The sequence below is a fragment of the Heteronotia binoei genome, chromosome 4 (genome assembly GCF_032191835.1).
Source record: "Heteronotia binoei isolate CCM8104 ecotype False Entrance Well chromosome 4, APGP_CSIRO_Hbin_v1, whole genome shotgun sequence".
Classification (NCBI taxonomy): Eukaryota; Metazoa; Chordata; class Lepidosauria; order Squamata; family Gekkonidae; genus Heteronotia; species Heteronotia binoei.
Window position 1 is genome coordinate 123,426,429 of NC_083226.1, and position 12,784 is coordinate 123,439,212.

Here is a 12,784-nt window from a genome sequence, read left to right on the forward strand (position 1 = left end):
ACACTTGGTGCTACTTTCAAAGAGCTTTGACCAGTGAATTATTTTTCTCAAATTCCAAATTATTCAGATCATCCAACTGGAGACATAAAGAAAACTTTCAGAATTAAAATTAAGAGGACTTCCTGAAAGATGCCACATCTTCAGAAGAATTCACTGTGATATCCAACAACTCTTCTCTTTGGTTATAAACAGAAGCCCCACCAACCCACCCACCTCAGAAACCATTTGTCTAAAAAATATTTACCTCATCAGGAAATGAATACACAGTGATATTTTTTGAAAATTCCTCATTTCCAAATAAAACTGTTCCTTGCTCTGGAAAGATGTCATTTGTAGAAACTGGATGAATTACCCAGGACACAGTAACATTACCAAAGCTTCCTTGGTTTCGTATAATACTGAACACAGCTTTGAAACACAAGCATATGTTCTGTCAAGATACAGCTTAATGACAACAATAATCAGACAAATAAGAGGGGGGGAGGTTTAACAGACGTCGCAAATTAACTATGCTTCCTCTTTGCCTAAATGACATAGTATTTCAAATAACTTCTTATTAGTGCAGACTGTTTTTTGGAACCAACTCAAGAAAATGACTTTTTGAACATGTTGATGATTGTTAATGTCGCTGTTTCTTAGCAACTTTAAAATCTACTGAAAACTCAATTAGAATCACATCTAATTTTATTTTGGAGAGACAGAAATAACTTTTTTCTCCTTCTTCCATAATATGAGAACTTGGAGCACCCAATGGAGTTGATGGAAAACAGATTCAAGTAGGGTTGCCAAGTCCAAGAAATATCTGGGGACTTTAGGGGTGGAGCCAAGAGACATTGCGGGTTGAGCCATAAGCAAAGTTGTGACAAGCACAATTGAACTCCAAAGGGAGTTCTGACCATGACATTTAAAGGAACCGCACACTTTTTAAATGCCTTCCCTACATTAGAAATCATGAAGACTAGGGGCACCTTCTTTCGGGGCTCATAAAATTGGACCCCCAATCTTTTTGAAACTTGGGAGAGCATTTTGAGGAGAGTCATCAGATACTATGCTGAAAATTTGGTGCCTCTACCTCAAAAAACAGCCCTTCCAAAGCCCCAGATACCCCCCAGATCAATTCTCCATTATACCTTATGAGAATCGATCTCCATAGGTAATAATAAAGTGCCCAGCAGACATTTCCCTCCCCCCCTCCCCTGTTTCTGACAACTCTGAAGTGGGGGAGGGCCTGAACTTCCAACTTCTTTAAAGTAACACAGAACAAACAAAGGTTCAAGTTTGCTTTTCCTATGCAAACGACCTTTGAAAAGATTGTGCAACCAACGGAGGGTCTGGACTGCTTTCACAGCCACAGGGAGCAGCCATGTTGTTCTCCCTGCTCCCCCCGCCCCCATTCAGACTTAAAAGACACAGACACACCATCGCAAGAGGAAGCCTTTCCAGGTGGAGTCTGAAGCCTCTGGAGGTGGAAAGACACATGGTGGCTGTGGGGGCGGGGCTTTCCCCCACCGGCCAGCTGACTGGGAGCGGGAAGGAGCCTGGGAAAGTGGGAGAACCTCTGCTGGGACCTGGCAAGCCTAGATTCAAGATAGACAAAAATTTGTTTTTACTCAACGAGTACTTAAATTATAGAATTCACCACCAGGATGATGACGTCTTTAAAAGGGAACTGGACAGATTATTAAAGAATAGGTCTATCAATGGCTACTAGCTATGGTAACCAAAAGTAACCTCCATTTTCAGAGGTAGTAAAGCCTCTGAATATTAGTGGCTAGAAGACTGCATCAGGGAAAGACCTTGGCCTTTATGCCCTGTTTGCTGGCATACTTTGCCACTTCTGAAGCAGGAGCTAGCATGCTCTGCCTGGAGCAAGAGGAAGTGTGACCTAACCACCTTGGATTACTTCCCCCACTGAAGGAGAATCAGGGGCCCCTTATAATGTTGTCTTTGTGGCATGGAAGCCACTGAAGCCTAGTTCTTTCTATGCCTTTAAAGTCAGAAACCAGAAGCCTTCTAGGAAGATGAACACACTCAGCTCTTCACCATGCCTGTAGCAGCCCTCCTGAAAACCTGAACAGTGGTATGGGGAAGAGCCCATGGTTGGGTTCTCTGACAGGACCCAATGCATCTGATTTAACAGAATAGGAATAAATTGTGCTGCAGCAGCTGTTGTGTCATGAAAGAAACATGAGAAGGGCTCTGAGATTCAACATGACTCAACTAAAAATAAGTGTTAATTTGACTAAATCTTCAAGGAAAATAAGGAATTACCAGCACAGATGTCTCCCGCTTTACTTTCATTTATAGTTACTGTCAGTCCTTCCTCAACAAACTCAATTATTCCATGTGGATCATCATTCTTCAGAATAGTTATGTTGACTCTTGTGGCATTTCCCAGCTTGCTTGGCAGTTCACCATGGCTACTAAGTACCACCAAGTAAAATTCATCCAGCTAGAAGAAATTAAATCAGAATAACAATATGTACGTACAACACTCACAGCAATAAATAGATTGTACTGCCAAATCAACCCAAATCAAAATTACTAATATTCCATTCATAAAGTATTTTTTTCGCACTACAAGTGACACGTTTCCATTAAAATATCTTGTGGAAATGCTGCAAGGAAAGAAAGTACAGACTAACAATCCCAAAGTTGAATAAAAATAAATGTGCTGAATAAACTGCACCATCATAACCATTCTTATTATTTTACGTGTGATAATTTAATAACTACTCATCAATATCTTTCACTTTGTATTACCAACAGGGCTGGAGAATAATGTTCTGTCCCCTTGATAGAGGTTTAATTTTTGGAAGTGGGCAGCTGAAGCTTTTTGTGACATGGAAGTAAACAGTATCACCTGGTAAACAACATCCCATTAAGGTTCTGTTAAGGTGACTTTTTTCTCCAGGTAGTTGCCAACTCTGCTTCCTCTATATTAACTTAGGTCACAGTACTACTCATGAGTAGAAAAAAGCATCTGAATCTCTGAGACTAGGATTTATTTATTTTTTCGAGAGCTCCTAGCTACCACAAGTCATTTGCTGGAGCAAGGAGGTCTACAATTCTAATTCAAAAGCAGAGAATACAGGAAGGAAAAACAGCCGGTGGTGGAAAGTGTTGTCAAGTAAAAGCCAACTTATGATGATCCTATAGGGTTTTCAAGGCAACAGACAAACAGAGGTGGTTTGCCACTGCATTTAAGACTCTGTATTTCTTCAGTGGTCTCCCATCCAAATACTAACCAGAGACCACCCTACTTAGCTTTCAAGATCTGAAGGGACTGGGCTGCCCTGATCCACCCAGTTCAGGAGAAAGTATATATTTTAATGTAAAACCAGGAACCTCATCAAACTACTTTGCATTACCTCCAGTGTGGGAGATTTGGGATACCAAGTATCAAATGTGCAACTTTTATATATTCCGAATCAGAAGGGTTTTTTAAAAATCTGTCTGTTTACCTCAGGAATGCCATCCATCCTTGTTAACAAAGTAAGTTTAATTTCCTTTTCCCCTGGTTTAAACTCTAGGATTCCTGTACTCCCATAGAACTCGTTGCCATCTCTTGGCTCCACAGTGTAGCGTAGAAACTGCTTGATAAGATTTCCCCTGGAGCGGACAATATGGAGTTCAACAGACTCTCCTTCCTTTAAAACAAAACAAAGATACAGAAATTCACTATTTTTGTATAGTGTTGCTCTACTATGGGTAGAATTAATTTGGGAACACTTACTTTTATTCTGTAGGGTCCTCTAGAGGAAGATGCAAACTCAAACACTCCCCCAGGATCATCATTTTCTAGAATGATCAATTCACGGCTAGTAAATCCAGATTTCAAGATCTGATTTTTGACACTAACTCTGGGAAAAGAAACACAATGCCATTTTGCCAGTCTGCTAGTGAACATGAAAGTAATCTGGGCTTTTTTTGTAGCAGGATTTCCTTTGCATATTAGGCCACACACCCCTGATGTAGCCAATCCTCCAAGAGCTTACAGGGCTCTTAGTACAGGACCTACTATAGGCTCCAGGAGGACTGGCTACATCAGGGATGTGTGACCTAATATGCACAGGAGTTCCTGCTATAAAAAAAAGCCCTGAAAGTAATTAAACGCATCATCCCCCATGGGAAACGTATAAAGAATCTGGGCTGTTTCTTTTTATTTTTCCTTCAATATCACATAGTAACAAAATGTAAAGTTTTAAAAAAATATTTGATAAACATTTTAACCACAAACCACAAAAAAAAAAATGATGAGTTTGTCAGTAAAGTTGTATTCAGTAATATTTAGACTGGCTGCATTTAAAAAAAACAATTAAACATGCACACATCACACAGAAAAAGCAAATAAAAAACAGTTGCATAATTGAAACTGAAGGGCAAACTTCAAATGCAAAAACGCAGTTGAACAGGGGAGTGCAAACCTTAGTATTAAACCTTTTTTTAAAAAAAATATAACATCTCAGTACTGTCCGTACTTTACACAAAACTTCAGTTTTTTCAGATGTTTTGTTTCTGGTTTCACCCTGGACAGGATTTGAAACTTGATGTTCCAAATCTAATAATTTCTGTTCTACAGATCTGCACAGTAAGCAAAGATCAGGTCAAGACTACAAAAAAACCTTTAAAACATCTTCACTGCCACTAAAACACACCAAGCCAAAATTAAACCTGAATGTAGATAAAGTCAGTTTGTTGCTGGGTTCACATACTTCCTACTTTCTTGTCATACAGTGCATGATGAAAGAATTCTGATTGAACAGTAACTTCAGTTACCTATGGCGTACAAATGCAAGTACATTGCTTAATCAGTTAGGTTTCATGAAAAAAGCCTAAATTCTTAATCAAGGTTTGGAACCCTAGTATGTTTTCAGGGTAGGGGATAGGAACAACCAGCTAAGCCACATGCCTAGTGTCCAGGGCCAGGGCCAAAGCTGGAGACTTCCTCAATGATGCAGGAGCAGCACCTCCCTCGTATGACAGGCAACTACCACTAACTCCCAGGATGGGACCAGGGTAGGAGGTAGCCACAGAAATTGGACATGAGCCTCACAACCTTCCTCCTGGGCCCCAGAGCTTCAAGCATTGGCTGATGATGTCACCTCCTGGTCCTAGGACAACAAGGATGATGCCAGGGGAAAAAACAGACTCAAAAGCCTTCAGGTCAGCTGGCAAGCATAGAAGCAGCTAGCAGAAGCTCAACTGTGACAGCCTGGCAGAGCACAGGAAGAGCACAGCCATGCAAGAATCAGGGAGGGCCAAAGATCTCCCAGGAACTAATAATTGAAAGAAATGGGGAGGGCCACAAAGGATGAAGTAGAAGACTGGGTTACGGTGTTGCCAGGTCCCCCCTGGCCTTGATGGGGAGTAGGGTTGCCAGATCCAGGTGGGGAAACTCCTGGAGATTCGAGGATGGAGGCAGGGGAGAACAGAGACTTCAGTGGGGTACAATGCCATTGAGTCCACCCTCCAAAGTATCCCTTTCCTCTAGGAGAACTGATCTCTGCATTCTGGAGATGAGCTGTAATTCCAGGGGATCCCCAGGCCCCACCTGGAGGCTGGCATCCCTAGCTGGGTGAGTAGTGCTCTAGCCCTTGGCCCAGTTAATGGCTCAGGCCTTGGGGACAGATCTAGAGTGATGGTGCTGGGATTGGGGCTGATTGGCTGGGAGGAAGTGTAAATGGTAGCTGCACAACCAGGCCAGAAATGAGTGAGGGAGCACTGTACAAAGGCAACATTTCATGAAAGAGAAGATGGACTTTGGTGACACAACACTTATTCCCCCACCTTTCTATTTTGGGGGCTGATAGACTCCAGGGAGACCCCAGGGAGTGAAAGTAGTCCACAAGTGAGGGAGGGACCTCACACCTACATTCATACTTCATAGATAACCATTCTAAAACTACAATCCTTCAATGTGCCCTAGGTGATAACAGAGAGGAGAGAAGGAAAGAGTAAAAGGCACATGTGCAAGACTGGCATCAGTGTTGGGCACATTCAGGCTTATTGTTATCTTGCTGCGATATCTAAATGAAACCTAACTCAACCAAACATAAAGTTTTTGAAGGGATGGTCAACAGTTGTGTTGGAGAATGTCTTTGATCAAAGAGCATGGAAAACAGTATAAAATTGAAAAATTTAGCTTATATCTAACACACTGCAGTGAAAGTCCACAAAACATTTTTTCTCACCCTCGTTATATAGCTCAATTATACCATATTTGTGTGGCCAGATTTTCCAGTGGTAAACCAGAACAACCAATCTACTGTTCTATCTTAAAACATCAAACACTGAGCCATGCAGTTATAACTTTTTAAAAATTATCATTCAGAGGCCTTACATAAAGGAGCATTTTCAGTCTGCTACCCCATGCTCCCAAATAAAATAGCAACAGGAAGCATGCATTGCCCAAGGAGGTCCATAAGGCACAGTGCTTCAGAAGGAAAGGAATACTAAAGGAGACAGAGTCTTGTCCAGACCAACCACTTCCAAAACAAAGCGCTAATTCACTGAAGACAAAGACACAGTTTGCTGCACTTACCCAAAGTACACGACAAACCTTTCTGTTTCTACCCTGTCAATACAGAGAAAAAGAAAGGAGGGAGGGGGTAGAAATAAAACTACTGTTTGCCAGATTCTTTGTAAGACAGGAATTCTTTGGAGAGGAAGAAAAAAAAAGAGGGATAAAAACCCAGCACCTTTCTAGCAGCTAATGTTCACTTTCTGGGAATCCTACTTACTTGGCACTTTCTTGTTTGACTAATGTGAGCAAGAGGTTCGGCAATTCCCAGTCATGGGAGATGACCCCATGACCAATTGGAATGTCAAGGACCATTCAAGACCTTCGTTACCAGCTCTGTTTTAAGAGCTAGTTGCTGACTGCCAAACACTGTGGCAAGCCACAGCAGCTGAGTAAATTTTATTCAGCACCATTTGTAATTACTCAGTGCTTTTAATTAGACAAAAGAACCCCGTTTTATTCATAGATGTACATGCCTCCAGGATCTATCATTGCACTAAGCTGTTCAAAGAATTGTCCCAGCTGATAAAGGAAGGGCAGGGGTTGCCATTGTCCAAATTTTGTAATGGGCACATATTTGAATGCCCTTATTTAAACAGGAATTAAAACAGCATGAAGCGTTATTTGTGACTGTTTTTTCTGTAAATCAAATGGAAAGAATGTTGTAAACAAGGAAAGCATTTTCTAAGCCCCAAATTGCTTCAGCTCTAAACAAATGCTTCTAATGGAAGAATGACACACACATTGTCAGATGATTAAAGCAGAAATACAATCTTCAGCAGTGGTTTTGTTTCACTATAAATTAATTTTTCACAGCTTGCTGTGCATCTTAGGGAGCCATCCTAAGCAGGTCAGCCAAGATGTAAGTTCCTCTATATTCAAGGGGTTTATACCCAAGTAAATGCTGTTAAGAATGCTGCCTGTGATGCAGATAGGATACAAGGTTCCCACTGATATTAAGGAGAGTTGCCCAGGAAAACATTTCTGCAGAGAATACTTGGGGAGGAGGAGGAGATTGGATTTATACCCCGCCCTTCACTTGGAGTCTCAGAGTGGCTTGCAATCTCCTTTCCCTTTCTCTCTCCACAACAGATGCTCTGTGAGGTAGGTGGGACTGAGAGAGCTCTTTCAAGAACTGCTTGAGAGGGCAGCTTTTTCAAGAACTGTGACTGACCCAAAGTCACTCAGCAGGTGCATGTGGAAAGAAGATTAGAGTCTGCACACTTAACCACTACATCAAACTGGCTCTCAAGGTGGCTTTCAGCAATTTGCAGAAGGTAATAAACCAGAAAAAAAAAAACACTGAAAAGGCACATTTGTAACTATGGCTTAACGATTAATATTTTAATGAAAAACTAACGGTGTGTCAGGTGCAAGCTCTCTGCTAATATTGTGATCCCTTCCAATAGGTCTCACAGTTATAAAATGAAAAGAAAAAAGGTGAATAATGTGACTTGATTAAAGTGCAAATGAAGAGTAACTGTTGGCATTAGATTGACACACAGATATATCCAACTGTGCCACCTTCCATAATTTATTTACAACTTGCCTATAGCTTACTGTATTGTTTTACATTATCCTGATTTTTAATTGTATATTTTAAATTGTCGTTTTATTATGATGTTATCCGCCCCGAGCCCGTTCCTGGGAAAGGGTGGAATACAAATTGACTAAATAAATAAAAATAAATGAGAAAGACCTCAGCCTGAAAATTTGGCAGACATGCTCTTAGTAAAATTCACTGGACTAGGTTGACCAGCAATCTGATTCAATATAAGCATGTTCTTATGATGGTTCAGGAAAAGCTTTAGAAAATAATTGGCTTTGAGACAGCATTTGAAGCAGCCAGAGATTATTTACAGCACAATCCTGAGGGGAGGTGCCAAAAGCAGTCAGGGAACTGACCAGCTGCTCCTCCATTGGAGATACACTGATGTAGCACTGCATTGGTGGTGCACTGTGACTGGCCACTGGCATGGCAATACTGTGGATCCCTGCTGGGAGCACTGCTAGCATAACTCTCTATACTGGAAGGAAAAAAAGTAAGCCCAGTTAGTTGCTCCCTAAGCCACCGCAGCCTGGGAACATGCCCTCCAAAACTGGTACAAAGTTACACCATCAGAAACTGCACCATATCCCATAGCCCATGCAAAAGCAAAATGCTCACCCCCTTGGGCACAGTTAGGCACAGTCCCACCCACAAGTCCTGCCATAGCACAGGATGCCAACTACAGAGATAGCCAATCATGCCCCTCTCCAGTGGCAGCCAAATTCCTCCCCCATGCTCACTCATAGCACGCACACACACACACAGAGAACTGAGTAAGGCATGCTACAGTTCAGAAGACAGGACAGGCAGCATAGGACTCTGTCTTTGAAGTCTCTGACCTGACCACTTACTCTGGTTGTGAGAAATGTATAGAAAGGACAGTTAGTGCCACAGAGGGGGCACTTAATATCTACACTAATGGGCAGAGCAAACCTCCTTGCTGGGTGAATATCATGTATCATTTTTGAGCACCTACAGGTATCCCATCGCTGGAGATGCACACAGAAGGAGCAACCACTTACTGACAGGTGAGCAGCAGCAGGGATCCCACAGGCTTAGTACACCTCTTCAGATAGCTGCAACAGAGTGACTTGGCCATCCCCCTGCAGTCCCATACCCACTTCCCACTCATTCATTCTGCTGGATGCTGTATACAGTTTGCACAGAGAGGGAGCTGGTGAATGGTCTGAGGAGAGATATGACTGCTCTAGTGCAAGGAGAAGCAGGTGTCTGTCTCAAAGCCCTGCTGGCATCTGATAAGCCATGCAAGTGGGCAGTGACTGTGTGGGAGGCTCAGGATGGCTAGCTCAGAGGGATTGTGGAGGGGTGTTTCACCTAAATTGATCAGAGTCTCAGAGCTGCCCATTAGCAGGCCCATCCTCTAGTCTTCACCCTTTTGTGGTTTGCAGGAGCAAACCATCAGCTCTAAAACTTTTGCCTGCCTCTGGCCTCTTCCCATTTGAGGCTCAAACCAGGAGCCAGGTTGTTTCCTCTAAGCTGAGCCTCTCTTTGCACTTTTCTGTGCCCAGCCCTGTATGACTGCTGGTGGCATTAAGGTTGGAGTAGATGGCATGCCTCCTTTGCATTTTCCTTCTTGACACATTGCTTCAGACCAACACAGCTACCCACCTGGATCCTTTTTGGCTCAGTGATCAGGATGCTACTCTTTGGTGTGAGGGCTATGGATCCAAGCCTGGTCTCTGTCTTATTGGGTTTTTTTTTAATTATTCAGAGAAGAAAATGTGTGGCTTAGAACAGGTATGTCAGACCGTTGCCAGGAGCACAGGACCCTTGTCACATGCGTACCCTTCTCCTGTGGGCTACAGGAAGGACACTCAGGCCAAGTGGCCATGCTGAGGTTGTGCTGTCACTAGGCACTCCCTTCCTTCGTCTGGCACTTTGTAGGAGGGGGAGTGGCAGTGGCCACATTGGCTGTGCCTGTGTGTGCCACTCAAAGGAACACCATTAGGAATAGTTGCTTTATTGGTGAGTGTTGTCAGGGTTGCTATGAAGTCCAGCACACTTGCTTTCCAGTCTGCACCTAACAGAGGAGTGTGTAAGCTTGCCTAGTGGAGTTGAAGGTCCCCTACCATCATGCCCCAACTCCAAACAGCTGGCTGGTGGTGGGCCCTTACCCCCCAAAAGAGGGAGACCCAACCAAAGTGCAGTAACATGTCCACATCACTGCCCATGTGACCTGGAAGGAATGTCATCACATCAGGGACATTGGGGTGACACCGGTATTTGGGCAAAATCTGTATGGTAGAAGCCAAATTTATCATAGGCTGATTCCCCACTAGCCTTGCTGCAGTCCCGCACTCCTTTTTCCCAAAGAGCCTAACTTCTGTGTAGAATTATGAGGGATACGTCCTGTAAAATGCAATGCCCATCGAGGCAAGGGGGGGAATACTGAAATATCACTAAAGAAAATCAAGCTCCTCTTTTTTCTAAGACCCCGAGGGGAAAAACTGTTACACCTGCGTATGAATTCTGAATACTGTGGCATAGTAAGATCCAAATAGACAGCCGTGTTGATCTGAAGTAGTAGAACAAAATAGGAGTTGTTAGCATCTTTAAGACCAACTTAGTTTTATTCAGAACATAAGCTTTCGTGTGCATGCACACTTCTTCAGACGAGGAATGAGGTACAGTAAGCAGAGCTACATATAGCTGGTAGGATTTGGAATGCTAAGTGGTACAAAGTTAAAAACCAATAGCAGAATAGTAAAATTAACAAATTAAGAAAACCTTTGATCTGGGTTGCCTTAGCATGGCAAACCATAAAACAGCAACATGTCAGAATGTGAGAATGCCTGTTAATTATTCTATTGCTAATAAACCTGGGTCAAAAAGAAGGCATTTTGACCCAGGTTTATTAGCAATAGAATAACGTTCTGAATTAAACTAAGTTGGTCTTAAAGGTGCTATTGACTCCTATTTTGTGTTATAGTAAGAAACAGACTTTACAGGCCACTCAACAGAAATATATCATTACATGACCCTGAAATAGAAATCCAGTATGATTAAGTCATAAGGCAATGCTATATGTTTAGGGATGCCAGGTCCCTTCTGGCAACCAGTGGGGAATGGTGGAACTTACTGGGAGTAGCAGGGAGGCCCATCCAACATGCAGCAATGTGTCTGTGTCACTGACCATGTGACACAGAAGTGCCATCATCACGTTGGGGATGTAGGGACAATACTCTGGTATTTGGGCAAAAGTTCTACAGTAAATTTGGCTTCTACCATATAGGTTTTGCCAAATAACAGAGCAGCCCCCAATGAACCAGATGTGATTATGTCACTTCTGGGTCTCATGGGCAGTGACATCTAGGACATGTCGCTGCACATCAAATGGATCTCCCTCTTTTTTGGGGGGGGGGGGTAAGTCCCCCCCCTCACCAGCCAGCTGATTGGTGGTGAGGCAGCAGGGCCTGGCAATCTTATGTCTGTTTTAGGAAATATAGAAACAAGTTTCAGCATTGTACAATTGTTCATTTTCATAGAAGGGAAAAGACAGTAAGAAATTTATCTTTGAATCAAAGATATTACTAAGCCGTTTATGAACATGCTGTAGTAAGTGGCTCTCTTTGATACTGCTAAATCAGAAAGGTTATCTTCCTTTGCATCCTACAAATTATTAAAGAATAATACCTGTCCAGTGATAACATCAGAGTCTCATTCATTTCAGGGCTATCATCAGCTTTGACGGTGATGTTGATTTCTGTGTCACTTTGTCCAGACAAGAACACAACAAAACCAGAGAAAGGGCTTATATCATCCATAGTTACTGCTTTTGCATTGAGTCCAGAAGGTTTCAGGCTCCAGAACACAGTGGCTTGTCCATCTGTTCCATCTCGATGCAAGGCAATAGAGACCTAGAATGCATACTGAGTTTTGTATTTTTTGTACACATGTGCAGCTCTGGTTATTGTCACACTTCAGTTAATTCAAAATTTTGTTTGGCATATTTTCAAAATTAAATATGTATTTTTAGAAACACCTCCCCAGCACCCTGTACGTATGCAAAACTTTGGAAAATTGTGCAGTATTTTTTAAAATGTCACCTTGTGAGTAGGGTTACAATCAACAAACCATGCTGGGAGGCCAGTGCCTGCTGAGGTGTCTGGCAACTCCATCTGACAAGAAGCACAACTGGAAGCAAGTAGACCAACATCAGCCAGAGAGCAGAAGCAATGTTCATACTTCCATCCAGGAATCTCCTAAAGCTCCCTGACAGGCAGAGCTAAGAGGCAATGCCAGAAGTAGCAGCTTGAGCAGCCAGCTGAACACAAGGAGGCATACTCAAGCCTAAAATATTCTGTTAACTGCACAAAACAGCTTGGAAAGGAATGAGCTTGGAACCACCCATTCCAGACATAACCCATTCAACTGACTAAGGCTAGGGTAACCTATGGGGGGGAAATATGACCATTGATGGGTTAACCTCCTCTGCTAGATGACTATGGAAGCTAGTATGGTGGCTGTGATCTCTGAGACCACTGCTATATTTCTCTATCCATGGGTCCTTTTACACATACATTCTACAGGGGGAAAAGTTAAGATAAAATTGGCTAATCTACAGCTGGCATATATATTGCTTGATTTTATTTGAAAATGGAAGGGCATAACTTTCATTACATCTATATGACTAACTATTACCTTTGAGTAACTTTTTCCATATATGATACAAAGCTCAGATGTCATTTCAG

General features: G+C 42.5%; 1 protein-coding gene across 3 annotated transcripts in view; it reads right to left on the reverse strand.

Annotated features, from left to right (window-relative positions):
* Positions 1–12,784, reverse strand: part of ADGRV1 (adhesion G protein-coupled receptor V1) — a 556,327-nt gene that overhangs the window by 503,259 nt on the left and 40,284 nt on the right. For all 3 annotated transcript variants that reach the window (XM_060235701.1, XM_060235702.1, XM_060235700.1), the window contains exons 11-15: positions 11,727–11,950; positions 3,737–3,863; positions 3,465–3,650; positions 2,272–2,452; positions 245–408 (exon numbers count right to left, since the gene is read on the reverse strand). In XM_060235701.1, the coding sequence (XP_060091684.1) occupies positions 245–408; positions 2,272–2,452; positions 3,465–3,650; positions 3,737–3,863; positions 11,727–11,950 (882 nt within the window). The remainder of the gene's footprint in view (positions 1–244; positions 409–2,271; positions 2,453–3,464; positions 3,651–3,736; positions 3,864–11,726; positions 11,951–12,784) is intronic.